We start from the raw sequence: 26,535 nt of genomic DNA, 5'->3' as shown, positions 1-26,535 counted from the left end.
CCTTATTGTCAATGGCGCTTACGCCATTATAAACGATGCTCCGATATAAACAGAATGCCGCGCGACGCTGTGCGGCGTAAGCGCCATCGACAATAAGGTCCCTTTTCATGAAAATGACCTATTTAGTTTCATAAGTAACGAACGAAGTAGGTACATTTCGTAAGTTTCGGCCCGGCCGAAAGGTTCGGCCGTTTTTTTGGCCGAAACTAAAACTTCGGCCAAAAATGATTTTTTGGCCGAAACTGGCCGAAATCGAATCTACGGTCGGACACTACTTATAATTATAATATAATTATAAGCGACTTAATTTGAAATATGTGAATATAAATTACACTGTATTACTCAATGATTAAAATGTAAAATTGCCTCGAAATAATTAACTATAATAATATATAACTATAATAATTAATTAACTAATTAACAAACTATAGTAATCTTAACTAACCTTTAGCTTTATTCTTCTTGCACAGCACACACTTAAATACGCCATCTTCTTTTACGACAATCTGCAACTTTTAAAGAAACCATTGAAAATAAAGAAAGAAAAACGGAAGAGGGAAGTTTTGTTCATCATAGAAGGGCTGCTGCCGTGGTTTTACTCGGCTTTGCCCTATTTTGGAGCCCATTTTTAGGGTTCCGTACCCATAGGGTAAAAACGGAACCCTATTACAAAGACTCCGCTGTCTGTCCGTCTCACCAGGCTGTATCTCATCAACCGTGATAGCTAGACAGTTAAAATTTTCACAGATGATGTATTTCTGTTGCCGCTATAACAACAAATACTAAAAATAGAATAAATTTACCGTTTTTATAGATAATGGTACGGAACCCTTCGTGCGCGAGTCCGACTCGCACTTGGCCGGTTTTTAGATGTGTTCGAAGTATAATTAGAACTTGGTCACTTTTCGTGTTGGTGCCCCTATAAACCATTTGTGTCGTTTTCAAGCAAACTGTACCACATAGTTGGGCGTTTTCTAAAATAAATATTGGAAACCTGATTCGTTCTTGGGCTCATTCTACTCAGAATCGAAAGCATTCTCCATCCTGCCATTGATTCTGAGTTGAAAGGACCCAAAAACACCACGAACGGTGAGAATCAGGTTTTCAATATTTATTTTAGAAAACGCCCACTTACTTGCCATAAAGACGCTCTGGCAGGTTATTCATTCACGAATTCTTTATATATAAAGATACAAGCAAATTTCGTCGTTCGTAAAAAAAGCGACAAGTGGTATATATTGCTTGAAAACATCACATTTTATTAATAAAATTAAAATAATATTCTATAGCATCCAAAGAAAAAAAGCCACAAACATTTTACTGCAACATCCATGGTTGAAACCTTGAGATTGCAAGTGGAGTATGACGAAAGAGCATGTAGACGGTCTTACCCGATAGACGGTATTCTCCACATTGACTTTACAGGATAACAACAAGTACAGTCGCCATCAGATATATCGGAGCGGCTAAGGCGCTCACAAATATCTGAACACGCCTTTGTCAGGGCGTTAGAGTGCGTGTTCAGATATTGTGAACACCTCGGCTGCTCCGATATATCTGATGGCGACTGTACAACAGAGATACGTACATGATCAGTGAAGTCAGTTGCCTTGTCTTCTTTGGGTTTGCTCTGCACTGACTTGACGCGATACATCTCTCCCGACTCCACTTTTATAAATGCACCACCTTCGAAGAAATAAAATAGAGTGAAAAACACGGTGTTTTTGTATCGGTCATTAAGTTTACGCTCCATGTATTACGATACAAGTGCGAAAAGTAGGAAATACGCAACGAGAGGTCTTGTATTTTATTATTATTATTCCCCTATATTTTTTAAGTTTCCAATTTATTGTGATAAATTGCTCATTTTCTTTCTATAGAATAGAATAGAATTCATTTATTCATGGTTAACTACATTTCATACAAACGTATTACAAAGAAAAATTATATTTAAAACAAAAAATACCTAGTTTACAACGAAATGGTCCGGCCTCAGCTTAATGCTAACCCTAAAGTCAGCGCTGGTCTTCCGGCGAGACCATTTGTGGGCCTATTTAACTAAATTTAGTTATAAAATTCAACATGTCAACTACCCTATTGAATATATTAAATATATTAATAACGGGTCACTCACGTGTTTTAAGTCGAAAACGCTCGACATGTTTCACTCCGTAAGTGTTGTGTGCAACCCATCATTTGACAATAATGCCGTGCGCTCGGGTAGTTTCTCGCCCCCCCCCCTCCCCCCCCCCCTGCCGCCACCGGCGCCCGCGCCTCGTGCACGGGCGCGGAGGGCTGCGGCCCGCAGTCTGCGCCGGTGCGTCACCGTCGACGCAAGCTCCTGATGACGCTCCTCGGTACGGAGTGAAACATGTCGAGCGTTTTCGACTTAAAACACGTGAGCGACCCGTTATTAATATATTTAATATGTCTGTGTCTCACGGAAGTTTTGTTATTAAAATTACCCTATTGAATGATGATGATGATCGATTTAGAACCCCTCGAAGGCTAAATAAAATACAAATGATTGCAATACTCTGCATGTATTATACCTTGGTCCCGAGCCGCAGCAATAATAGCATTAGCCGTCTCTTCATCCCCAGATACTTGGAGCTCTATTTGTGAATCTTCGTCATCTGCAAACAATAGTTATTTACGATACAAGTGCGGAAATAAGGAAATTCGTAACGAGTGGTGATAAATTAAAACACGACCGCAGGGAGTGTTTTAAATCGACACAAGTTGCGAATTACCTATTCGCACGTGTATCGTACAACGTTTTACAGTACATATGGCCCTTTAAACTTTCGACATATGCACGAAAAGTGCTCTTTTACGCACTAGTGCGAGAAAGTAGCACCATATGTACTGTAAAAATAATTATTTTCATTACACTCGCTCAGTAAATGTGGAATTGCACGCAGGCTTAGCGGGAACTATAGAAAAAGCGTTTTCCCTAGGGAGTTATGAGGTTTCTAGTATTATAATTAACAGTTTTTTGTCTTTATACTTCATTTTTGTATCGCAAGTGTGATGAAAAACATTGTGTGTAACTCGGGACGTAATAATATTGCAAACTCGAGTCTATAAATCGCTTCGGCAAGCCGTCGCGATTTAACTATACTCTCGTTTGCAATATTTAACTTACGCCCCATGTTGCACAATGTACTATTGTTTTACAAGGGGGTAAAGTTGTTGTTTAAGAGTCCCCGGCAAGCCCGGTCGAATTTCACCTTCCCATACAAACGGAGTTACGTTCTCATTTTAAAACTACGTGTTGGATTGTAATGAAACTTTGCACATATAATGACATGAGATATATCTAGGACTGTAATTAGTTTATATAGCTCTAGTATTATAAAACAAAATGAAAAATAAATGAAATAAATAAATGAAATTACAAACGAAATAGAGCAAAAACAAGTTTTGTATGAGAAATTTAAATTCGCTGTATTTTTTTAACTTTGGTATCTGAAGCTACATAAACTAATTACAGACATTAACTATTGTAAGTACAAAGTTTCAGAGCAATCTAGCTACTCGTTTTAAAATGAGAGCGTAACTACGTTTGTACGGAGAACCGAACTTGCCGGGGACTCTTTTAAATCCTCGTGCTAATATGAATACCCAAGCAAGCAAAAGATTTCAAAAACTGGAATTTTAAAAGTAAGAGTCATTTGCAATGTCAAATTTCTTTAAAAATATCACGTTTGTAATGACACTGTCTCACTTTGTTCTGTAGGCCGAGCACATGATTGGCGCGACAGTATCTCGCCGCGAGATAGACTACCCGTCTTTTACTAACTGTATGAATTAAAGGGGGACGGGTAGTCTATGTCGCAGCGAGATACTCTCGCGCCAATCATGTGCTAGCCCGGCTGTTCAAGTTGGTGCAAAGTTAGCTTGGACGGACTGTACAGGCTTGCCTATTTTAAAGCAATTAAAGATCACATCTTAGATCTTAAAAATGATAAACAATAGTGTAGTATGTATAACAAGTCGTGTGTTAATGTAATCAAGTCCACGTCTGGAATCGAACCTTGGCTGTCGGCTTGCGTGTCCGCGTCTTCGCTGAGCAGCTCGAGCCCGGACTCGCTGTATACAAGCTTCTGCCCCGACACCACTCGGAATATGGAGTTCTCGTCGGACATCACTATTGTTTCTGTAACAAATATAACATCAAATGTGGTATTTTCTATAAAAAGGGACCTTATTGTCGATGGCGCTTACGCTATTATTAACGATGCTCCGATATAAATACAATGCCGCGCGACGCTGTGCGGCGTAAGCGCCATCGACAATAAGGTCTCTTTTCATAGAAAATGCCTCATATGTAGATTTAAGAATGATGCAGTGCAGGGTATGTCTGTAACATTTAGCTGAAATAAATGATCTTTATTCTTATTCTTTATTCTTAGTTGCATAAAATACTATAACTTACGTTATTCGTCGGCTAGTACCAGCTTAGTAGTAATACAAGCTATGTGATGTGATTAGTTCGACTTGTGTAAATATTCCCTAATATTAACTTTTTAATTTATTTTCTATCTCACTTACGTTCCTCGTCGTCTTCATCTTCCCTCTCGCTTAGTATCTCCAGTTTCCCAACGATGTACTGGTTCATGCTGGCTTCAGTCTCATTTTCACCTCCGCTGTCTTCCAATGATGATAGTAGACTGACATCGAACATTGATTGGTCGCCCGACTGTTGTAGTACAGTACGATCCCTCACATACCCATTTACCCACATTATTTCTATCTCACTTACGTTCCTCGTCGTCTTCGTCTTCCCTTTCGCTCAGTATCTCCAGTTTCCCAACAATGTACTGGTTTGTGCTGGCTTCGGTCTCATTTTCACCTCCGCTGTCTTCCAATGATGATAACAGGCTGACATCAAACATTGATTGGTCGCCAGATTTTTGTAACACGTATGATGACTGCTCGCCTGATTTCTGTAATGTATAGATGTTGATACATGTCTAACCCATATATGCCCATTGGGTCGTTTTTGACTCACTGAATAAAACTCGCTCCTATGCATTAATATTAGTAGGAGAGTGAGCCTGGAACCTCAAGGAGTCCAGACCAAATACTAGTTATGGGCATATGTGACGTTTTCAATCAAAAGGTACCACATTGTCGCTAGTCGATAAGGTTTATTTTCAAATTGAAGCTATATGGAAATAGCGCCTTATTGACAGCCGACAATAAGTACCCTTTTGGTTGAGAATGGCACATAATAAATAAATATAAATAAAAAAAGCCTTTTATTTCCAATTTACAATTATTTTACATTAGAAGTTTTAGCGTATTGGTTAGTAAGTTTCTTATAATTAGTAGTTAGTGTTAGGTTTATGTATTCTATTTACTATCTATTTGTTTAATTTGGACCCCTCTTTGGGTGTAGGCCTCCTCCAATTCTCTCCATTTCTGCCTGTCTTCCGCTTTGTTTAGCCAGTCTTTCCCTGCAGTTTCTTTTATGTCGTCCAGCCATCGTTTATATGGCTTTCCTACTTTCCTTTTGCCAATAGGGCCTTTCCATTTCGTTGCCAATATTGTCCATCTATGGTCTTTGTACCGTGCGATGTGTCCTGCCCACCGCCATTTTAATTTGAGGGCTTGAGTTAGTGCGTCTTGTAACTTTGTTTTTTCTCCTATAGATGTACTCTTTATTTTTGTATCTTTTTTATGTTGAGCATACTCCTCTCCATGGCTCTTTGGGTGGTTCTTATGGCACATATATGGGCTAATGTCGATGATTAATAAAGAAATGTAAATTGTAATGTTAAATTTTTATTACCTACTCGAATATTAAAAATATATATATAAAATAAACATTATAGGACTTTCTTACACAGATTGACTAAGTCCCACGGTAAGCCCAAGGAGGCTTGTGTTATGGGTACTCAGACAACGATATATGTCCGACAATTGTACTACTTATTCATTAATTTTATATAAAATCGAATTGGAAAATTATGCATGAAATTATAAATTAGAATCGTAGTCTGTAAGTTTAGGTTTATAGTATCTTGTACATGGTCAATTTAGTATAAAAACAATATTTGTACACCAGTCATGGTAAAACTAGGATCGTTCAAAAACAAAAATGCAACACCTGTATATATACGCTTGTTTGATGCAAATAAACATTCATTCATTCAAAATTAATTATAAAATTATGTTAGATGGAAAATTAACAAGACAAGAAAACATAATAAAGATATGAGACCTCGAAATTTTGAAATTCAAGTAACAGCAAACGAAATATACACGGTGGCTTAAAAAAATGTGCATTAACGTTGCTAGGGAGGTTTTGAGATTATACTGAGCAACTTTTACTATGGGACCAACCCCGAAATCGTGAAAAAAAATTTGGCTGTTTCATACCTTTTGGCTGGTCCGTTTTCTATGGGAGAGTAAATTTTTTTTTCGTGATTTCGTGGTTGGTCCCCTAGTAAAAATTGCTCAATGAAATGCACTTATTTACTAGCCACCCTGTATATTACGTATTACGTACCTTTTCTGTAACTTCGCTTGTGCCATCTTCTTGAGTTACTATGGCGTATGAACAGTCTGAAAAAGAAATTATAGTTGTTATCAGCTCTCATTATTATAAATTTGAATTTATATTTAAAAAAATCTATTAATATGTAGATAGTTAATAAGTTTGTGTGTGTACCTACTAACATTAGTTGTAAGATTAAAATGTGTTACTAACCAAATTGATCCTTTGTTGGTCTTAAATAAATTTAATTTAATTTTAATCTATCATTTCGATTGCTTATCATAGTCTAAACCAGGACATTTTATTAATGTTTTGAAAATTATAATAAATAATAAGGTTCTGTATGGTCAGCAAAAATGCGTTTTTAAAATAGGTAATCACTAATCAAATCAAAATCTGCATTGCATAAAGTTTTCTTTTTATCTATATTTTTTTAAGGATGGGGTTCGTCACTCGGTGACGATGTCACCCCCGTAGTGAAATCCATAGTAATAAGGTAGCAGTGCGTATTACGTACACCACTACATTATTTTATTTATTGCATAAAGTTGTCACTATTAAAGTACCTTTTAGGAAAATAATAGTTCAGTTGGAACATACTCATTAATTACGATTTTAAGTTTACGTATAATAGACGCAAGTTTTATAAATAAAAGGGTAATTCTGTACCTTCATCAATTTCCATAGCCTGGTCATCATTGGTCCCATCTCCTATCCTCTGCAGCATCACAGACGATATAAAATCCTTCGGCAAACTGCTCTCATCAAACACCAAGTCTTCAGTTTCTTGAGCTTGGACATTTTTCGGTTTATGTATGACAATGTTTTTGGCAAGCGCTGGAGTGGTTTTTATACTTTGAGTGAGGACCGATGAGCCTACGGTGACTTTGAGGCTTAGTTTTGATGGTATAGTGGTTATTGCCTGTAAAAAATACAGTATATTAAGTTAGTAAAAGGGAGAAAATTGTCAGCTCTTTTCCACTATGAGATTCACTAAGGAATAACTGCCAGGCCCCTATTTCACCACGGTGACAGAGGTGCGACAATTAATAGCCTCATGCATGAAGTTTATATTTGAACGAAATATTTTTTATTCGGATGTTTGTTACCGTTATATCATGTTACAAATGCATTTCCGTTAGTAAATTATCATTTAATTTTTTTAAATAATAAATAAAAAGTACAAAAATTTACCCGCGAAAAGCTCGTGAGCGAAACGTCACGTGACGTCACGCGTTCGACAGATTATTTCACACGTGTCATGTCATGCAAAAAAAATCATGCATGGAGCCAAATGGAGCTAATTCCGGCGTTTGATGATGATGAGATACATCAAAACGATTTTGTCGGCGACATCGTTTTGGACGAGTTTAGTTCGGAAGAAGGTTTGCTTTGTTGAAGTTTTTGTTGATTTTAAAATAATGAAAATCATTTTTGAACCTGAGTTTTTTTTTATGATATCATGACCACTGTTCAACAATTTGTTTTATCCATAGGAAACCTGTATCCTCCTAAATCCCAGTAATTTTTTCAGTTTCGAATTTGCGACCTTCTCTTATTCCGGTAGTGTTAAAAATTCGATTTGAATTTGTCCTTTTAAAAGGACATTGAGAATAAGGGTGTATGTCTTTACCTTATTGCAACATACCTTTTGCACTCCAGCAATGCGACCAACATTGAGCACGAAGTCCGGCGGCAGCGGGTGCAGCTTGGACGCCGGCAGGACCACTTTCTTGAGTTCCGGCTTAGTGGGGCTCTCGCTGCTCTTGTTTATCTGACCGTGGAGCTCCGACTTGATTGTTTTTAGCCTAAAAAAATTTTTATATCATCATCTGTTGGTATTTTTCTTCAAAAGTCATCTCCATCATCAGTCATCTCAACATGGAAATAATTTTAACAGACCCAAATTCAATGAGTTTTATCATCTACGGTGATTCCAGTATCCATCATCAGATCAGCTCATCAATATCATAATCATATCATGCCGGCTGTACACACCGTGTAGAAAAAAAAAAAGAGTGGCAAAAGACTTTTGACTTTCGTTATTCGTCGTAGGCCCTCTGGCAAGTTACATAAAAGATTGTATAAAAAAGAGGTTCCTTACCGCACTTGCAGGTCGTCATATTCCTTGCACGTCTGACTGCATTTCTTGCATATAACAGTAGAATGTATGTCCTCCTCTTTCAACGGCTTCTCGGCTATCTCACTCACTATGTCCAGCAGTTTCTTGCCGGATTGTAAATTACTCTGGTGAAAAGAAAATACAATTTTTATTGCGATTTAGTAACTGATACAAAGAAAACAGAGCCATCCATTATCTATGGTGAGATCTCCTAAGATTTGTTTTGCCCCGTCTCATTCTCCATAAATGTTACGTAAGGTAAGTTTCCAGAAAACGGTAAAATATGTGGTATTTTCTATAAAAAGGGACCTTATTGTCAATGGCGCTTACGCCATTATTAACGATGCTCCGATATAAATACAATGCCGCGCGACGCTGTGCGGCGTAAGCGCCATCGACAATAAGGTCCCTTTTCATAGAAAATGCCCCATATGAGTGAAATTTGGCTTGTGAGCCGAAGGCACCCAAATAATTGAATGATGCAGTAAATTCTTATATACTTAAGGCGCTACAAGGATCCATAGACAGGCCATATGCTCACTTGCAAAGTTGCCACTGTTATGGCATAAAAATGATTTTATAGTTACCGTATCTTGAATGAGGCTGATGGTATTCGTGGCACCTGTGCTGGTGCTGCATATGAAGCAGCTCGCCACCCGTGACACACTCATCCTGAAAAATAAGTTATTGTCAAATAAAACCTTTGGTTAGGTACAAGCTCTTATTGACGATTGTATGTTTTTCAACACTCATCTACTACTTGTTGAGGAGATTCTAACAAACCAAGATTTAAAAAGGTTTCATTGTGTTATCATTGTTATCAATGCAGGCGCAGGTTAGATGGCGCTGACGTCACCGCAAAGCGCAAAGTGGATGCGTTCGGTGATAGATAAGGCCGTGTTGTACGGTTGGGTTCGTGGCCCACAAAAGGTCTCGCCGGAAGACCAGCGCTGACTTTAAGGTGAGCATTATGCTGAGGCGAGACCATTTCGTGGTAAACTATATACTTTTTCTTTGTAGTTTAAGTATGAAATGTAGTTTGCTATGAATAAATGAATTATTCTATTCTGTTCAATGATTAATTAAAACGTGTGTTTTTACCTAGATACTAATATTAACTTTTTGACCAATTTACTATCCAACTAAATCGCTGTCTAACTTCGGTTTTATAGGAAGTGTCCTTTCTGTATGGTAGTACTATTACTTATTCTGCGCTTTGGTTGAAATGGGGGTTTCCATTAATAACATGTAAGTACTCGTTTTAGATGATTTCACCGCCCTTGCCTGCCTATTCACATGAACTCAAAATCTTGTTAAACCATCTCCATATTTTTTTTAAGAAAGATAAAAAAAAAAGTTTTTATTGCACAGAACGAATACAATTGTAGTACATAGTAAGTACATATCACAAGTTACTGAAAAGAGTTGGTGCATAACTGACTTGACATTCGGAGGTTCCAGGAGTCTCGCACTAGGCTAGGCCTGTATCGCGGGAGACCAGATGTACATTTTTATGTCATGCGAGTTAACTAGAATCTCCATTACATGATGAAACTCAAAAGCATTGCAATGACAGTGACACAGTACCTGCATATTTTAATTTTTATTTATGCCAGGATGATGTTGGAGTAACTTTCATTTGCTACCCAGATAAGAGCTATACTTGACTGTTGACTGAGATGAGATAAACAAATCCTGAATGATGTCAACATTGCTTACTTGCTTTGAACAGAACAACGTTCAAACTGCACTTTTCTTTCATTGTAAATGTAAAAATAGGCACCTCAAGGTATAACAAATCTAGGTCAACTGCATAACATTGTTTTTCTGAATAGAGTAAGTTATTTAGAAGGTAATGGCTATATAATTAAATTATAATGCTCATATTTTAAACATTACCATGCTGTTTAAATATAAAGGAATGATTAATTATTTGATCCTGAAAAATCGATTAAAATAAACGAATTATGAACGAAGTAGCAGTATCGTAATATTTTGTAAACAAACTTTTGGTGAATTTAAATCTATTGCCACCATAGGAATAAAAATAATTCTCAAGGCATTCAGCATTGATAAAGCTCCGGATAATTTTTGTATAAGGCAGATGCCAATCCGCCATTTTGTTTAGCCAAACTAGCCAAAGTATTTTCAGTATCAATCATCGGTTTAAAAAACTTAACAATAACATATGAAAACGCATTACCTTGATCATTTATCCAGTTCCCTTGTTAGTTTCTACAAGTTTTCCGTAAATTTTTGTCAAAAGTTGTCAGCAATGATCGCTTTACGCAAGCAGCCACCATTACGTACGCTACGCCACGTACTGTCAATGTCAAAATTTTGATATCGGGTAATGTACGGTCAAATAATGCACGACCCAATAATTAGCGTCTATATTTATTTTATGAACGCCACAAGGTGTAAAACAATTATGAATATTTCAAGAATAATCTTAACCAGCATCACGGCTACCATGGAAACAAAATATATTTCCGCATGCTTGTGTTTTTATTATTCTACTGTTACTCACAAAATTGGTTTGCTAGACTATATTATTTTGTGATTTTGACATTGTTATTTATCATTTTACTTAAATTATTAAGTAATGATAAGCCTTACTGGTAAAAATATTAAAACATATTAATATAATCGAATGGATTTACCCGAGTTTGAAGTTAAGCGACACATTTTTAGAAAGAGAAAGGTATCTTCCACTTACTCTGCTGATTAGTGTGTGGCATATTATTGGGCCGAACATTATTGGCTCTATACCATAGGGGGAGTCCGGGAAACTTGCCCTGGGGGGAATCTTGGTGGTAGAATAATTCCATTGTATAATATAACACGGAACAAAGAACTTTCAAGTTCTGTGCATTTTATATAATAAATTATTTTTCCCCTCACTAGCTCGGAAAGCAGTCTTTTATCCTTTAAAACAAGCGGGTAAAAACGCATTTTAGCCACTAGTAGGGAAAGTAATTTGACCTTGAACCGTGTTTAAGTAGCTTTTGACAGATAACAAAACGTAAAACGCTCATAATAATGGTTCGTTCGATATTAATTATGCCCGAATAGGTATCGTTAGGTCATAAATGCCTATTCTGATTTGGGCACTTTTTAAGTGTCCCGGTATACCATCCATATGTCCCGGGTTCCCTACCATACATACTTACCATAGGTACCCCTGCAAAGCACACTGTGCTTCCTATTCAGAACATAAATTTGGCCAAATGCAAATATATTGCAATCCAACAGATCTTTATTACTATAGATAGGATAGACAGTGCAAGTCGAAACGGTAAATGTACAATTTAACACTAGAATGACATTTGGTCTATGAATAAAAAAAAATTAAAATGTATATAAATGCAGAGCGAAACTTGAAATTAAAGCACAATAATAACACCAAATATTTTAATAACTTAACAATATAATTCAAACAAAGGGGTCATCCATTAATTACACCACACGTTTAGGGGGGTCAAGAAAATGTGACAAGGGGGAGGGGGAAGTCACAAACTTAGTGACGTCACTGTACAATTAAATAACAAGTTTTTTGAACGATAATGGTTTTTATACGTTTAATTTACTTTCCTTATCAGTTTTGGGTTATAAAATTACTAATATTGCTTTTGTCAAAAATAATAATACTTAATTAAAGAGGTTTGTTAAAGAGGTGTCGGTTCGACTAGTAGGCGTCTCAGGCGACCATAGGGCGAGCTCCTTCTTTGCGCAGAGGCTGGGCCTGGCGATTCAGAGGGGGAATGCCGCCAGCATTTTGGGGTTTCCCGGAAGCGGGGGACTTAAGGGAGATTTTTTATATTTAGTTTTAAATTTGTATTGTTTTAGTTTTAGCTTGTCTTATTATATTTAATTATAATTAGTAATAATTAGTTTTAAGTTTTTTTATTTTTTGTTGTTTTTTGTACTTATATGTGTTGACGCAATAAACAACCCCCATTATACTTAATTCGACTTGCCGATTTCGTTGAAAAATGTGACGTCACACCAGCGGGGGAGGGGTTTGCCAAATGTGACCAAGTGTGACAAGGGGGGGTGGAGGGGTCAAAAAACCTAGAAATTCATGTGACGTAATTAATGGATGAATCCAAAAGACGGGAGATCACAGTGCTTTTTCTTAACATGAAAACGTAACGAAGTATTATATTTAGTAGCGAACGGGCAGTAATCGCATTTGAACCTTTTTTCTGTTGAATGCTTATACTTATGTTGCACCAAATTAGCAGGTAGTATAGTAGCATAGTCACACTGGTCACAAGTGTATCTTTTCTTGCCAGTTACATGAGCTTCTTCATGATACCTTAAAATGTACTTATTCATAGTTTGAAAAGGACATCTACTACATTGTAGTTTCACGCCTTGATCAACATGTTTTTTCTTATGTTTAACCATTGCATCCTCATAAAATGATTTGAATCTACAACCAGGGTATTCACAATGGATGGTAGTAGCATTTTTGTGTCTCAGCATATGTTGCGTCATACTTGCTTTGATGGTGGTTTTAAATTCGCAGTATTTACACTCCATGACAGTGTCTTCTGTATGAAGCTGCTTTATATGTTTGGCTAGTTCGATCGTAGGGAGGATTTGGCCGCATATTTGACATTGGGTATCTTGAACTAACTGATGGTTTTGCTCATAATGTAACCTAAGCTGATCCCAAGTTGGATAGTTTTCTGGGCACTTTGTGCATTGAAACAGCTCTTTTATATCTTCTTCTTTCTTGATTTCAACTAAAGGATTCTCAGATTCTAACTTCTTAGAATGGACCGTGTGTACATGACGACTGAGTTCAAATTCGTCTGTAAAAGTCTCAGCACATTGCTCACACTTCTGTTGCTCATTATTATCACGATTTGGCGCTGGATGTTTAAACAAAATGTGACGTCTGTAACTCTCTTTAGCTTTGAACACTTTCATACAAAACCTACAAGTGTACGACACATTTAAATGCACTTTTAATAAATGCGGTTTCAACTGTCTCTTATCATGGAAACCTTCATTACAAACATTACAGAACACAGTCTTTGGTGTGTCAATATTGTGTGTACACCGTAAATGCTTTCCCAAACCGCCTTGAGAAGAAAATATTAAACCACATATTGGACATTCTTTTATCACTTTTACATGGGAATGGTTTAAATACTGTTCTCTAGTATCAAACTGTTTGTTGCACACTTCACAATGGGCGCCACTGTCGTGTTTTCTTCTCACATGCCGTTTAAGACTCTCAATCTTATCATATGATAAATTACAAATCATACATTTCAATCTAAAGTCTTCTTTTAACGCGTTGTGTTTTCGTCTCATATGCAGTTTTAGGAAATTTAAAGAGGAGAATACTAGTGGACATTCGTTACAAGATATCTCCCCAGTGTCTTTATTAACACAGCTTTCTAGAAACTCTTGGGATATATTATCATTCTCTGCACCATCTTCGTTGATTCTATGCTTTCTTTGTACATGTCTCGCGTAAGTTTCTCGTTTAGTAAAGATTTTAGGACAAAATGGACAATTGAACCATTGAGTTGGTTCCGGTTTAGTAACGTTTGTATGCTTTCTTTGTCTATGAACAACTAAGCTCCTATACTTATCATATGTCAGTCCGCAATCTTCACACTCATATCGAAAAGAGTCTTCAAAGAGATTATGTTTTCTTCTCATATGCATTCTTAATCTTGTCATTCCTTTGAACACTAATGCACAGATCTCACATGTCCTTTCCTCTCTGTCATCAGGAGAGGAATTAGGTCCATGTTTTCTTTTAATATGAGCCGCTAAACTGTTCTTCATCTCATACGACATTCCACAGTAATCGCATATGTGTTTAAATGACTTTCTGTAGACTTTATGCTTTCTTTTTTGGTGCATACGTAAAGTTTTCTGAGACTGGAATATTAAATGGCATATTTTGCAGACATAATTAGGTGCGGCTTCTATGCCTGTTTCTTGGCTGTAACCTAAAACAGTCTTGTCTATCTTTTCGTTCATAATGCTTTCGAACGTAAGAATAACCGCTTCGTGGGTCTGTTGTTCGATTTTTATTTCCGGCTCCTGACTGTCTTCGCTTTGAGGTCCTTCGACCATTAGTCCGCCATTTTCCGCAAACTGAAAAGTTAAGTGTTTTTTTTATAGTCTACCTTTTATAGTACCTACAGGTACGTAATAACTGTGTAATTCAAGTGAAATAATATAAGAGATCTTTATTTTTACACCAGGTACCTATGGTAGTTTCACGGACCCTGATAGAATTTAGCAGCATAGGTATGTAGTTTTAAACATGCAATGGAATGTTTATACAAACAAATAATTTAAAATATTAAAAGCATATTAGCGCCATCTAGTGCTCTTTGAGAGGTTTAAAAAAATCGAGTTGCAGTTAAATAATTTCTAGTTTTTGCACAGCCAAATAAATAATGGATGTGTCAGTAACCAGCCTCCACTATTTGGACAGTTTGGACACGGATTATTGGTCGCTGGCCTATAACCGCAAAATTCGAAGGGTTCGCGGACTTCGCGGAAGGCCCTTCTTTGATGTACTAGACTTATATTGACCGGGATATACCTGGACCTTTAATGACCTTTTCGCGCTTTATAGACCTTTGATGTGTCACTAGCTACCGAGCCGGGCCGAGCATTATCGGGTCGAGCATTATTGCCCCGGACCAAGTTGGATCGATTCAATATGATACGCACGACTCAATAATACAAGTACAATGGACGCCAGTAACGCCAGTTATTGGGTCGTGCTTTATTTAGCTGTTCATTATTTGTTCCCTTTTTTAATTTTTTTTTATTTTTATTTTTTCCTTTTGACCGCCACAACTAATATAAAGGACACATCTTAAACATCTATCCTGTCACATACATTTTCTGCTTTAAAGATATAACTACCTTTCTTGGTCACTTTCAGCAGAAAGTACCTATTTGGTAACCAAATACGCAATAAGCCCTTAATATACAATAGTATACTTTATTAGAATGTATTAAGGTTAATTTTATACTGAAACATTTCTTGGCTATGGCTGACTATATACAGGCTGCCTAAAAAATAAGTGCATTCCCGTTGCCAGGGATATTTTGTTCTTTGGGTGCACTAAGTACAGTTGGCAATAATTAATAATAGTGTTTCAAAATGAAATTTTTGACAGGATTTTTTATATCAACTTATAAGTAACTTTAAAGCAGGCTTGCTGCTAATCTTATAACACCTTTGTATATTGCATACAAGTACATAGGAGTACAAGTTATACCTAAAGTGTTTGAGTTACTCTCAATACTCACATCATGAAAATCCAATTCAACTTCAATATTCTCAACTTTAATACTGATCTCGGGATCCAAACTTGGTACAGACTCCACCTCAACTTCATAATCCTTTATCACCTCAACTGGTTTTTTATCCTCTATGTCTTTGAAAGGATCCTCTTGTCTATGTTTCTTTTTTTTCTTTTTCTTTTTCAATTGATAGACCATGGGTTCTTCTGGTAAGTAAGATGTTGGATCTTTTCTTTCTTCGGGTTCAATTTTAATTTTAGTAAGATCTGGTTTGATGTCTTCATTTTTAACTTTTTCTTGTTTGATTGACATCATTATTCAGTTAATTAAGCGGGTAATGTGCAAATTGTTATCTGAAACAAAAATATAAATGAGTTATAATGTCTAGAATTAAAAATGAATGTACTCTAGTCTAGAATTAAAAACATAATGTGAAAAGAGATAGAATATACATACATATTACATATGTATTTGTATTCAGGAGTGCTAAGCTAAAAGTTTCGCTGACTGTACATATAATTTGTTCTAAATAAAATAAAATAAACAGGTCTTGTTGAAACTTAGTCTCACACACATTACTACAAAATAGTGCTTGCATATAAAAAGTTTTATATGAACTTAATATTCAGATATCAGATACAATCATTAGTCAGATCAAGATGTATGTTACCTGTTTTTTGCTATATTAATATAGGTAAGAACACAGAAAACATACTTTTATATTAATTTCATAGGAACCATATTATATTAATCAAACAAATATACAAAATTGTTTAAAATTTGAATGGAGAACTATTTTTTATATACATATATGAATATAAATTTGCCGACCGGACTGGCTTAGTGGGTAGTGACCCTGCCTGTGAAGCCGATGGTCCTGGGTTTGAATCCCAGTAAGGGCATTTATTGTAATGAACACAGATATTTGTTCCTGAGTCATTTTCTGTGTATTTAAGTATTTATATTTATTCATTTATTTAAGCCTTTATTTTTCCTTAAATAGTTGTACATAGTAAAGGTTTTCTGATATTATTGTTTTTCATTTTACTATATTAAGGATCCCTGTCGGGTATAGGCCTCCTCCATATCTTTTCACCTTTCTCGGTCTTTTGCCTTGATTAGCCAATTTTCTCCAGCTGTGGCTATGATATCCTTGGAACACCTTGTTATCCCACCTTTCCCACCTTCCTTTTGCCATGGGGTCCTGGCCACTTTGTGACTTTGTTGGTCCATGTCATCTGTCAATGTGGCTGGCCCATCTGGCCATCTTCATTTCTGTTTCAGCACAAACTCGAGTCTATGATGTTTGTTTTGGATCGTATGTAATAGTAATAGTAATAGCCTTTATTTCATGCTTCTTTTTTACAATTACATAAAATTTCATATTGGTTTATTATTTGCATGTTGCTTGTGCGGAAAAGGCCTCCCCCAGTCTCTCCCATTCCTTCCTATCCTGTGCTGTTCTCCACCAGTATCTGTCTAAGTTCACTAGCTCGTCTCTCCATCTTTTATTTGGTCTTTTTTGCTTTCTCGCTATTCCTATTGGTGACCATTCTGTGACACGTTTAGTCCACCGGTTATCCGTTGTTCGACATATATGGCCAGCCCAGGCCCATCTTTTTTATTGTGTATATTATATCTTTTACTCCAGTTTTCTCTCTTATGACTTCGTTTCTGATTCTGTCCTTAATTTTAATTTTTAACATTGACTGTTCCATAGCTCTTTGACAGATTTTCAGTTTATGACTATGTTTCTCAATGGGGCTCCAGGTTTGGGCACCGTAAGTTAAGGTAGGTAGGACAGCAGTATCAAATACCTTTTTCTTTATGGCCATTGACATATCACTCTTCAGAATTGATTTTAGAGACCAATCGTATGTACCTGCTGTTAACCTTGTCCTTTAGTTTTATACTGAGAATGCTCCTTTCCATGGCTCTTTGGCAGGTTCGTATCTTTAATTTGTTCTTGCTTGTGTGCACCCAAGTTTGAGAACCGTATGTAAGATGCACATGTCCATTACTGTTTTCTTATGTTTTAGACTGTAGTTTTAGAAGCTCTTTAAAACTCCAGTACTTCCTCCAGCTGAATTTGTTCTGGAGCATCCATAACAGTTGGAGGAGGTACTGGAGTTTTCAAGAGCTCCTCTGCTATTTTGAATTATTTTCCTCTTGTTTCGAGTTTGACTCTGCTACTAAACAGTACTAGCAGACTGCTAGTACTGTTTTCATATATATTCCTTAGAGTGTTGATGCATTTGGAGTTTATTTTGCAGTCATTGAGGGCCTTCCAGATTGCGTTGTGGGAGATGCTGTCAAATGCCTTGGTGTCCTCTATGAAGGCTACATAAAGAGGTTTGTTATATTCTTTGTATCGTTCTATGATTTGTTCCATTGTGTGGATGTGGTCTGTTGTTGAGTAGCCTGACCGGAACCCCGCTTGCTCTACTGGTTGGAGGTTTTCAATTTGTCTTGTGATTCTATTTAAGAGCAGAGACCTGAATCATGGGTGTTTTCTATGTATTTAAGTATTTATATATTATATCGTTGTCTGAGTACCCATAACACAAGTCTCCTTGGGCTTACTGTGGGACTTAGTCAATCTGTGTAAGAATGTCCTATAATATTTATTTATTTATATATTTATTTAAGTTTGCAAAAAATATATTGCATGGCTAGACTTAGAAATATCTTTACCTAATTTAATGAAATATTACAAATTAAACGCCTTTTACTTCTAGCACACATCTCCTTGATAATAATTTCAATGTTTTAATAGAACACAATATATAAACACGCAAAATTTAAATTAAAGCAAAAGCACAAAACTATTAGAAATAATAAAATTGCACCAATCTATGAATGAATACAACGACGCCACAACATCACACTTGATAAGCGTGGAAAATAACAACATGAAGCCGATCAAATTTACAATTCAATTAATCGTATTTTCATGTTAAACGCCAGGAACTAAAAAGATAAAGCAGCTTGATAAATTAAGCGTGAAATAAAAACTTGATACTACCACGTCATTCCAATAAGAACGCACTTATCGCTTTTTATTTCTCGTTCCACGAAAACAAAGTTTAAATTATTCCGATATCATTAATATATTTATATTAAAACACTATAACAAATTATTACAAACTTAATAAGTATGAACTATGTTCCATCTGCAGCTGCCCGACACCTTTGTGCTAAAAAATCAATAACTTTATAATAAAATAAATCATTACGAATATTGGCCAAAATGGCCTTTTTTGCGATTATTGACGTTTTTAAGAATTTGACATTTAGAAATTAGTGTTGCCAGTAGAATTATGAATTCTCCCATTTGCAAAGTATACTTCGTTTCGAAATGCACAATCCGCACACTGGTGCTAGCATAAAAATCTAGTAGTTAGACCAAGAAAAGTTTGCAACGATTTTAATAGCACACGCAGCGCAAGTGTTATTTTAAACGTCAAAGTTCTATGAAATTATGGCGTATAAATAACACTTTCACCGCGTGTGCTATCAAAATCGTTGCAGACTTTTCTTGGTTTAACTTCTATTAAGTACGGATTGGGCAAGAGTAGTGGGGGGAACTCATTGAACGGGATAGTCTTATGTATCTGTGGGACTTCTATTTTAGGTATAAATAAATAATTAACCATCAAATAAGAAATTGTGGGTTTAGTTGTAGCATCTGTGACAAACAAACGGATAGATATTGAATCACACTCACCGTTTTTGTCACTAAGTTACCAGTCGCATGGAGCGACTGTTCATCTAGTTATTTGGAAAACTACATGGTGGAATGCACTTATCTGCTCTGTTACCGAAGGTGAAGTGATACCAGCAATACTGTCTGTCGTTGTCTGCACGGAATCGACCTCTAGACTGGTTGCGTTGGGTAGGACGGGACTATGTCCTCGGTTTAGTGTCGCGACGTCGCCTAGATGTTGACACCGCCTCTAGTTTCGTAGTCAAGGCTTCAATTTTCTGGCTTAACTCGTCTACAACCGAAGGCGGAACAAAAGATGTCGACGCGACTGAGGCATGAAGTGTAGTAGTAAATGAGTTAGTTTCGTACGCCCTATCTGCCATTTCAGCTAATTTATCTAAAGACACATTATCATCTTGCATGGCAATCAGGCTTTGCAGCAAAGACGGTAGACGGTTTGACCATACCGTGCGTAAAAATTCGTCTGGGTACCCGGAGCCGGCGAGGTTACGCAGGTGGCGCAGAAACTGGCTCGGCTTTCTGTCTCCGAGTTCCTCCGCAGTCAAAATCTGTTTGAGTTTTTCACTACGCGATGCCGATGTACGGGCAATTAGCTCTCGCTTCAAAGTTGCGTACTTGTTATCGGACCTCGGTTCTGGTCTTGGACTTCGGTGGCATATTTTGCTTCCAAAACTGATATAACATGGTAATACTTGGTGGAATCTGCAGTGATTCCTGCAACTTCAAATTGGCCTTATATTTGTGAAAACCATAATGTCGCGTTGTCTGGCCAAAACGGTAGAATTTTCACGCTAACGCGACACACTGCCGAATCACAGTTACTTCCTACATCTGGCATTCTGTATAATTTGCTAGCAATATTTTATTACACAGCACACAATATTCGATAAATTTATGTCGTGAGTCACCAGTTGTCGAACTTCTATTTTAGGTATAAATAAATAATTAATCAACAAATAAGAACTAATTATATGATAGCTAGAAGATTATAGTGCTGGAGCCACGGGGCCACACGGGTCGAGTGGATTACTTCATCAAGTTCAAGTTTATTACCGATTGGCTTCGTGATACTTTCTCGGTATATTACCTGATTAGCTGGGAAATCTATGGCTGGGAAACTAACTCAAAGGTTTTATCCCGCCGAAAGCATTATGGCGGTAGCGTCAAGTTGAAAATACGAAAAGGTGATAAAAAAATCATTAATCCTATCGCTCCAAATGCCAAATTTAAACATATGTTATGGGGCAATTCAATCAACAACGGCATATAAAATTTAAGTCTATTTTGGTGGTGGTAGTGGCTGGTTTGGATTCAAAGCCCAGTTAAAAACACGAAAATAAATATTTTTCTACCTTAAAGTTTGTTACTAGCCAACGCCAAGTTAATGATTCCAAGCCACCCGTTAAGGCATAGGACATAGGTTTTATTCTTTTCTTTACTTATGCGCCTCCCTCCCCTCAGGCGTCTAAACAAAAGGAAGGAACAGAAATATTTACACGGGTCTGGCAAGCTTCGGTACTCGGTAGCTCAGCTGCATTCTCTTAAAAGTTTTTAAAACACAGCTTAAGCGACACCTTCTTCAGATTCAAAATGAACTACCTCTTGGCGGTAGAGCAATACCCTCTTATCTTTGACTATAGCCCAGCCATATAATACATAAAATAATGACATTAAATATAATATTATTTACAAATACGCACATTCACACTTTACACTTCAGTATCAGTCTTACCTACGTATAAATATATATCTTAACCAACAAAAACACAAAAAATCCTTTATAATTTTTAAGTACTTATAATAATACTACACACTCAACAACACAATGCACACTTTCATTTCATACACCTTCCATATACCTATTCTTTATCTTTCTTTTTTTCATTTAATGTTCTTAATACTTAAGGTTTCTTTTTTTTTTCTTTTATCACTTAAAACTTTTTTGTCTTTATTCCTTTTATTATGTAATAGGTACTTAGTGTTTCTTTTTGTTTATAGGATCCGACTGAAAACCAGCGTTGCAGTAAATTTACTGCAACATTATGCTGAGTCGAGACTCCTTTTTAACATCACGCTGTCTTTAATGCCAATGTAAATTAATTTAGTTAAGAAGTAATGTACCTAGTTAGGTACATTAGTAAACTATTAACCTACATATTTTATGTTAAATAATGTTTTGTGATGTTAAATAAATTTTCTCTCTCTCTCTCTCTCTCATAAGTCGTCAGTTGTCATGTAAGGTCATAAGTTCAAATCTTGACCGATTTTTAACTTGACCCCAGACAAAGACATACTTCTGCCAGGCTAGGAACTTATGTTTTTTCACATTACCTATTCGGAAAAGGGCTTTTCCTACATCCATGCTAGGAGGGATTAGTGGCATTTTTCTGTTCTAGGATATTTTATTGTAATAAAATATTAACACAAATATGAAAATACAAAATCGATTACAATTTCTTTATAATCGATTACGAGTATACAATTTTTTATTTTAGCTTAAATAATAGGTACTTTGAAACAATTTTCCTATGTGTCACATAGTAGCAAAATTATTTCCACCTTGGGCAATATTTAAAATATCAAACTTCTATGAAATTATAACGTTTAAATAATACTTGCACAGTCTGGGCTATGAAATCACTGCCATCTTAGCTTGGTCTAACTCTATTACTATTATGATATTTGAGACGTACTTTACAGTTCACATTGTGTGTGTGTGTGCGTGTGTGTGTATAATGAACCCAATGGGTAGGAAATTCGATAAATTTAAGCACCAATGGCACATTGGTCGTCGCCGCGTCGCCTTAGTTGTTAGCTAGTTAGGTGCTGTATTTTAGTGTTAATGTGTAATATTAATATAATCAATAAAAATAAAATAGGGACGTGATATTAAACTGAATCGTAACCAAATATTGGGTTTAATTTCAGTTTCAGCTGATCATAGCAACCCAAACCGAAATTCATCCGTAGGTGAAACTGCGACGCGACGAAGACGTTTAAATTTATTAATTAGAGATCTTGTATACTTTACCATTAAGATGGGAAAATGTCAACGCATGGCAGCACTGAATTATCTAGCAGAGGCGTTTTAATAGATTTTTTAACTAGTGTTAACTTAAATTCTAGTGGATTTCTAGTGAAAAAAAAAAACGCTTCTCAAACGTCAATTCCCATAAAATGACGAAGAATGTATATGTAATTATGTATGATAATTTTCTAACCCCCACGTTTGTTTACTAGTTGTTTTTCAATGACTTAAAAGATTTAATTACAAAATGTTTCAAGCAGTTTTAAAGCGGTGTTTACTTCCGTCGCATTTGAAAGTTTTAAGTGTAGTCCGCTCAGCTACTATAAGAAGAATTCATGTGACTCCAGGTTGACTATAATTACTCGCATTATTTGTGTAATTAAGTAAATAAGTGTTGAATATAATAATTTTATTTCAGCTTTAAAACACGGCGAATACGAGTGGCAGGACCCCAAGTCAGAGGAAGAGGTGTAAGTTTTGATATTATTATACAATTTGTTACTCTTCATCTTACTTTATTAGCCCATTGTTTTACTTGGGCAAGGTCTCCGATTTTTAGTTCTTGTCATCCCAATATATGTAATTTAGCACTTAACGTATTAAATTGATGAGAATAGATGGTAAATCAAGGCCTTGTGTAGCTTAAATATTCAGTAATGTGCAATATTTATATTTCCAGTGTAAATATTGTATACGTAACTAAGGACGGTAAAAAACACCCAATAAGAGGCAAGGTCGGCGACAACGTGTTGTATTTAGCTCATAGATATGGAATCGAAATGGAAGGTACGTGTTGACAACGTGTATTTAGTTCATAGATATGAAATCGAAATTTCTGTGAATTGAAGTTTTAAAGTTTTTTAAAGGTAAAGGTGATAAATATAATGCTAATAGATCATAAGTCCTTTCAATGCTTGCAATACACACAGCTTATGTACCACTTTTCTTTGAGATATGGAATGGACATGTGTGTTGCTATCATTAAAGTTTCAAACTAGTAATTCTCAAACTTTATGGCTGCATATTGATTCTGATCATATTTATTTTTGTGGATTTCTGGTATAAGTTATGCCAGCACACACAAACTAGCGGGTTTATACTTTGAAGTACCCACTTAGTATAGTACCATTATCCACACAGTAAAGTGACATTTCGCAGACATACAACCCGGTCACAATATTTGTGCACCTGACCTCGTGACGTCATATCGGCGGTCTGGGTACGGTGTGAAAAAAAGTTTTTTTCGAGAAATGTGGAGGTGTAGCGGCAACGAAGATGCTAACCGTACTGTCGCACCGGGGAGTGCGTGGAGAGGTGACAGGGGAAGCGGGAGAGGTGCCACATTCCAGCGAGGTGCACAGATATTGTGACCGGGTTGTAAGTACTTTTAACCAGGGATCGAATACCGGTATATTTTTCATACAAATTAATGGGTTTTTAATTTCGGTATCTCGGTTGTTTATGTATATTTTTCCATTTCATTTAGGTAATCTGATAACTCATTGTCCTTACCTAAATACCATTCTACAATATCAAAGAAATATTTCGTGATATTTTGATTTTAAGTTATACCGGTAACGATCCCTGCTTTTAACCTTTTTGACGCTGTGTCAAACACAAGCTGGCACTCTGACGCCACGTCACCGAAATGTCAAAACTGAAATTGAACTTTATGCACATGGACGTAGGTCTATGTTGCTCTGTGGTCTTTGACCGATTAATCGGTCTTGGGCGTTGGACCTGCGGTGCCGATATATCCGTCATTGGCGTCCAATAGGTTAACAGCAGGCAAATAGTACCTACTCAATCATGTAATCTTACATTTGTCTCATATAACTTTTCTAGGAGCATGTGAAGCGTCACTAGCATGTACAACCTGTCACGTATATGTCAATGAGAATTATCTGGACCAGCTACCGCCTTCTGAAGAGAAGGAAGATGATTTACTGGACATGGCGCCATTTTTGAAAGAGAATTCTAGATTAGGTGAGTATGGTGGAAAATAGTTGTTTGTGCAACAAGAGAGGAAAGTTAGTTTTTCTTGCGAGTGTTTATTTTGAGTCCCGAGAAAGCGAAAGATTCTATAATTGAATCACGAGCGAAGCGTGTGATTCTAAGTTAGAATCTTGAGCGTAGCGAGGGATTCAAAAACACGAGATGTAAAATAACTTTGCTCTCGTTTTGCACACATAATTTTTCACCTCAGTAGTGAGAACATATTAAAGGGTAAAATGTATTTCGAATTACACAAAATAATACAGAAACAAAAAATAAATAAAAAAATTGTAATAAAAGTATGAAGTGGCAGTTCATGGCCTTCACTAAATTAAAAAGCTACTTTGTTTCACTCCCTGGAGTGAGGAAAGTCGCACTGTCCTCACTCCAGGGAGTGACTAAAATTGGCTTATTCGACCTGCTGAGGTGAAAATGGAATAACATTTTATTGTTTGTATTTTTAGAGTTCCATACCTCAAAAGGAAATAACTGAACCCTTATAGGATCACTCGTGCGTCTGTCTGTCCTGTGACAAACAGCCTATTTTCTCCGAAACTACTGGACCAATTAGGTTGCAATTTGGTACACATATGTGGTATTTTCTATAAAAAGGGACCTTATTGTCGATGGCCTACGTCAAAGGACGAGTTGAAGTTAAAGTCGTGAAACCAAATTAATATATGCTATGTATCCAAAACTTCAATAATAAAGGCTATTTACATTTACATTACATTGTCGATGGCGCTTACGCCATTAATAACGATGCTCCGATATAAATACAATGTCGCGCGACTCTGTGCGACGTAAGCGCCATCGATAAGGTCCCTTTTCATAGAAAATGCCCCATATGTAAGTTTGTGGGCCAAAGACGGACATATAACGTAAATTAATGAACTTTTAACATTTTCAGGTTGTCAAATTATACTAACCAAAGACCTGGAAGGCATGGAACTACAACTACCAAAAGCAACAAGGAACTTCTATGTAGATGGACACACGCCCACACCTCACTGAGTCAGTGTGCAAACTTCATGGTGCAGGATTTAATGTCCGTCTGAGCTGACTCTGCATCAACTTGGCAAGCAACAAAGTGTTGAAGCAGTACATAAAACATGTTATTGTGCACTCCTACACTTTGGCGCTGCCACGTTTGTGTACAGTTCGCTTAGATAAAGTAAGGACGCTAAGCACAAATAATTTTGTACATTGATCCGCCTGTTATCTTTCGTACGCGCCGCCCGCTGGCATTACGGGCGGTACAGCAATATAATTAGACGCGTACGAATAGAGATAGAAACAGGTAGGTCTTTGTACGAAATTATTCGTGAAAAGCGTTACTTTAGATTAGTGATGATCAATAATGTATGGCATAGAAAAACTTCAAACTGTCAAATAAGTAACCACTGTCGTGGCGTATACTACTGTTGCACACATAAGGAGATTCAAAATCAGCATAGTTATGATATGTTTAAGTACAAATAGTAACTTGACACATTCATAATTACTTTTTATTTTTGAAATTTAGCCAAGTTGTAAAGAATAATAAAAGCACCTAAAATTAAGTCATCCTAATAAAACTTGAAAACCTTAACTACATTTTCAATAAGTTATTAATATTTATAATCGAGTCACAATTTGTATTTTGACTTCAAATATATATGTTGAACATTTTTCCATGAATTACAATGGAATCAGGTCCAAAAGTATACATCAGGTACATATTTTTACTGAGTTAAATGAAAATGTTTTGGCAAAGCCATTTATGTTGCTTAAAATTAAATGGAATTTATGTTTCTGTTGTTAATTATGTAAGTAGACTTGTACAGAGTAAGGTAGTAAATAAAATGATTTTAATT

At 36.3% G+C, this 26,535-nt stretch overlaps 3 protein-coding genes across 3 annotated transcripts in view; 1 reads left to right on the top strand and 2 right to left on the bottom strand.

Moving 5' to 3' along the window:
• Nucleotides 1-10,956, bottom strand: part of LOC134751707 (zinc finger protein 28 homolog) — a 38,507-nt gene extending 27,551 nt beyond the window's left edge. The window contains exons 1-12 of the mRNA XM_063687152.1: nucleotides 10,834-10,956; nucleotides 9,218-9,302; nucleotides 8,613-8,755; nucleotides 8,157-8,316; nucleotides 7,178-7,430; nucleotides 6,521-6,576; nucleotides 4,765-4,952; nucleotides 4,558-4,727; nucleotides 4,040-4,162; nucleotides 2,553-2,636; nucleotides 1,589-1,686; nucleotides 446-512 (exon numbers count right to left, since the gene is read on the bottom strand). Coding sequence (XP_063543222.1) covers nucleotides 446-512; nucleotides 1,589-1,686; nucleotides 2,553-2,636; nucleotides 4,040-4,162; nucleotides 4,558-4,727; nucleotides 4,765-4,952; nucleotides 6,521-6,576; nucleotides 7,178-7,430; nucleotides 8,157-8,316; nucleotides 8,613-8,755; nucleotides 9,218-9,301 — 1,426 coding nt within the window. The 5' untranslated portion in view covers nucleotide 9,302; nucleotides 10,834-10,956. The remainder of the gene's footprint in view (nucleotides 1-445; nucleotides 513-1,588; nucleotides 1,687-2,552; nucleotides 2,637-4,039; nucleotides 4,163-4,557; nucleotides 4,728-4,764; nucleotides 4,953-6,520; nucleotides 6,577-7,177; nucleotides 7,431-8,156; nucleotides 8,317-8,612; nucleotides 8,756-9,217; nucleotides 9,303-10,833) is intronic.
• Nucleotides 10,957-12,030: 1,074 nt separating this feature from the next.
• On the bottom strand, nucleotides 12,031-16,282 carry LOC134751876 (PR domain zinc finger protein 5-like). Its single transcript, XM_063687412.1, has 2 exons — nucleotides 15,936-16,282; nucleotides 12,031-14,759 (listed from the first exon to the last, which is right to left on the bottom strand). The coding sequence occupies exons 1-2, from the start codon at nucleotides 16,242-16,244 to the stop codon at nucleotides 12,726-12,728; spliced, it is 2,343 nt and encodes a 780-aa protein (XP_063543482.1). The 5' UTR covers nucleotides 16,245-16,282; the 3' UTR covers nucleotides 12,031-12,725.
• Nucleotides 16,283-22,840: 6,558 nt separating this feature from the next.
• On the top strand, nucleotides 22,841-26,483 carry LOC134751901 (adrenodoxin-like protein 1, mitochondrial). The gene is made up of 5 exons (XM_063687454.1): nucleotides 22,841-23,031; nucleotides 23,103-23,154; nucleotides 23,364-23,470; nucleotides 24,530-24,670; nucleotides 25,590-26,483. The coding sequence occupies exons 1-5, from the start codon at nucleotides 22,932-22,934 to the stop codon at nucleotides 25,691-25,693; spliced, it is 504 nt and encodes a 167-aa protein (XP_063543524.1). The 5' UTR covers nucleotides 22,841-22,931; the 3' UTR covers nucleotides 25,694-26,483.
• Nucleotides 26,484-26,535: the final 52 nt, after the last annotated feature.

This window comes from Cydia strobilella, chromosome 23, assembly GCF_947568885.1.
Source record: "Cydia strobilella chromosome 23, ilCydStro3.1, whole genome shotgun sequence".
Taxonomy (NCBI): domain Eukaryota; kingdom Metazoa; phylum Arthropoda; class Insecta; order Lepidoptera; family Tortricidae; genus Cydia; species Cydia strobilella.
Note: the sequence above shows the minus strand (reverse complement) of the source record. Positions and strands in the feature narration are given on the sequence as shown.

Coding starts and splice junctions, on each gene's coding strand:
- LOC134751901 (XM_063687454.1), top strand. CDS start 22,932: ATGTTTCAAGCAGTTTTAAAGCGGTGTTTACTTCCGTCGCATTTGAAA. Junction 23,471..24,529: donor ATATGGAATCGAAATGGAAG/GTACGTGTTGAC, acceptor TAACTTTTCTAG/GAGCATGTGAAGCGTCACTA. Junction 24,671..25,589: donor GAAAGAGAATTCTAGATTAG/GTGAGTATGGTG, acceptor TAACATTTTCAG/GTTGTCAAATTATACTAACC.
- LOC134751876 (XM_063687412.1), bottom strand. CDS start 16,244: ATGATGTCAATCAAACAAGAAAAAGTTAAAAATGAAGACATCAAACCA. Junction 14,760..15,935: donor TTGAATTGGATTTTCATGAT/GTGAGTATTGAG, acceptor TTAACTTTTCAG/TTTGCGGAAAATGGCGGACT.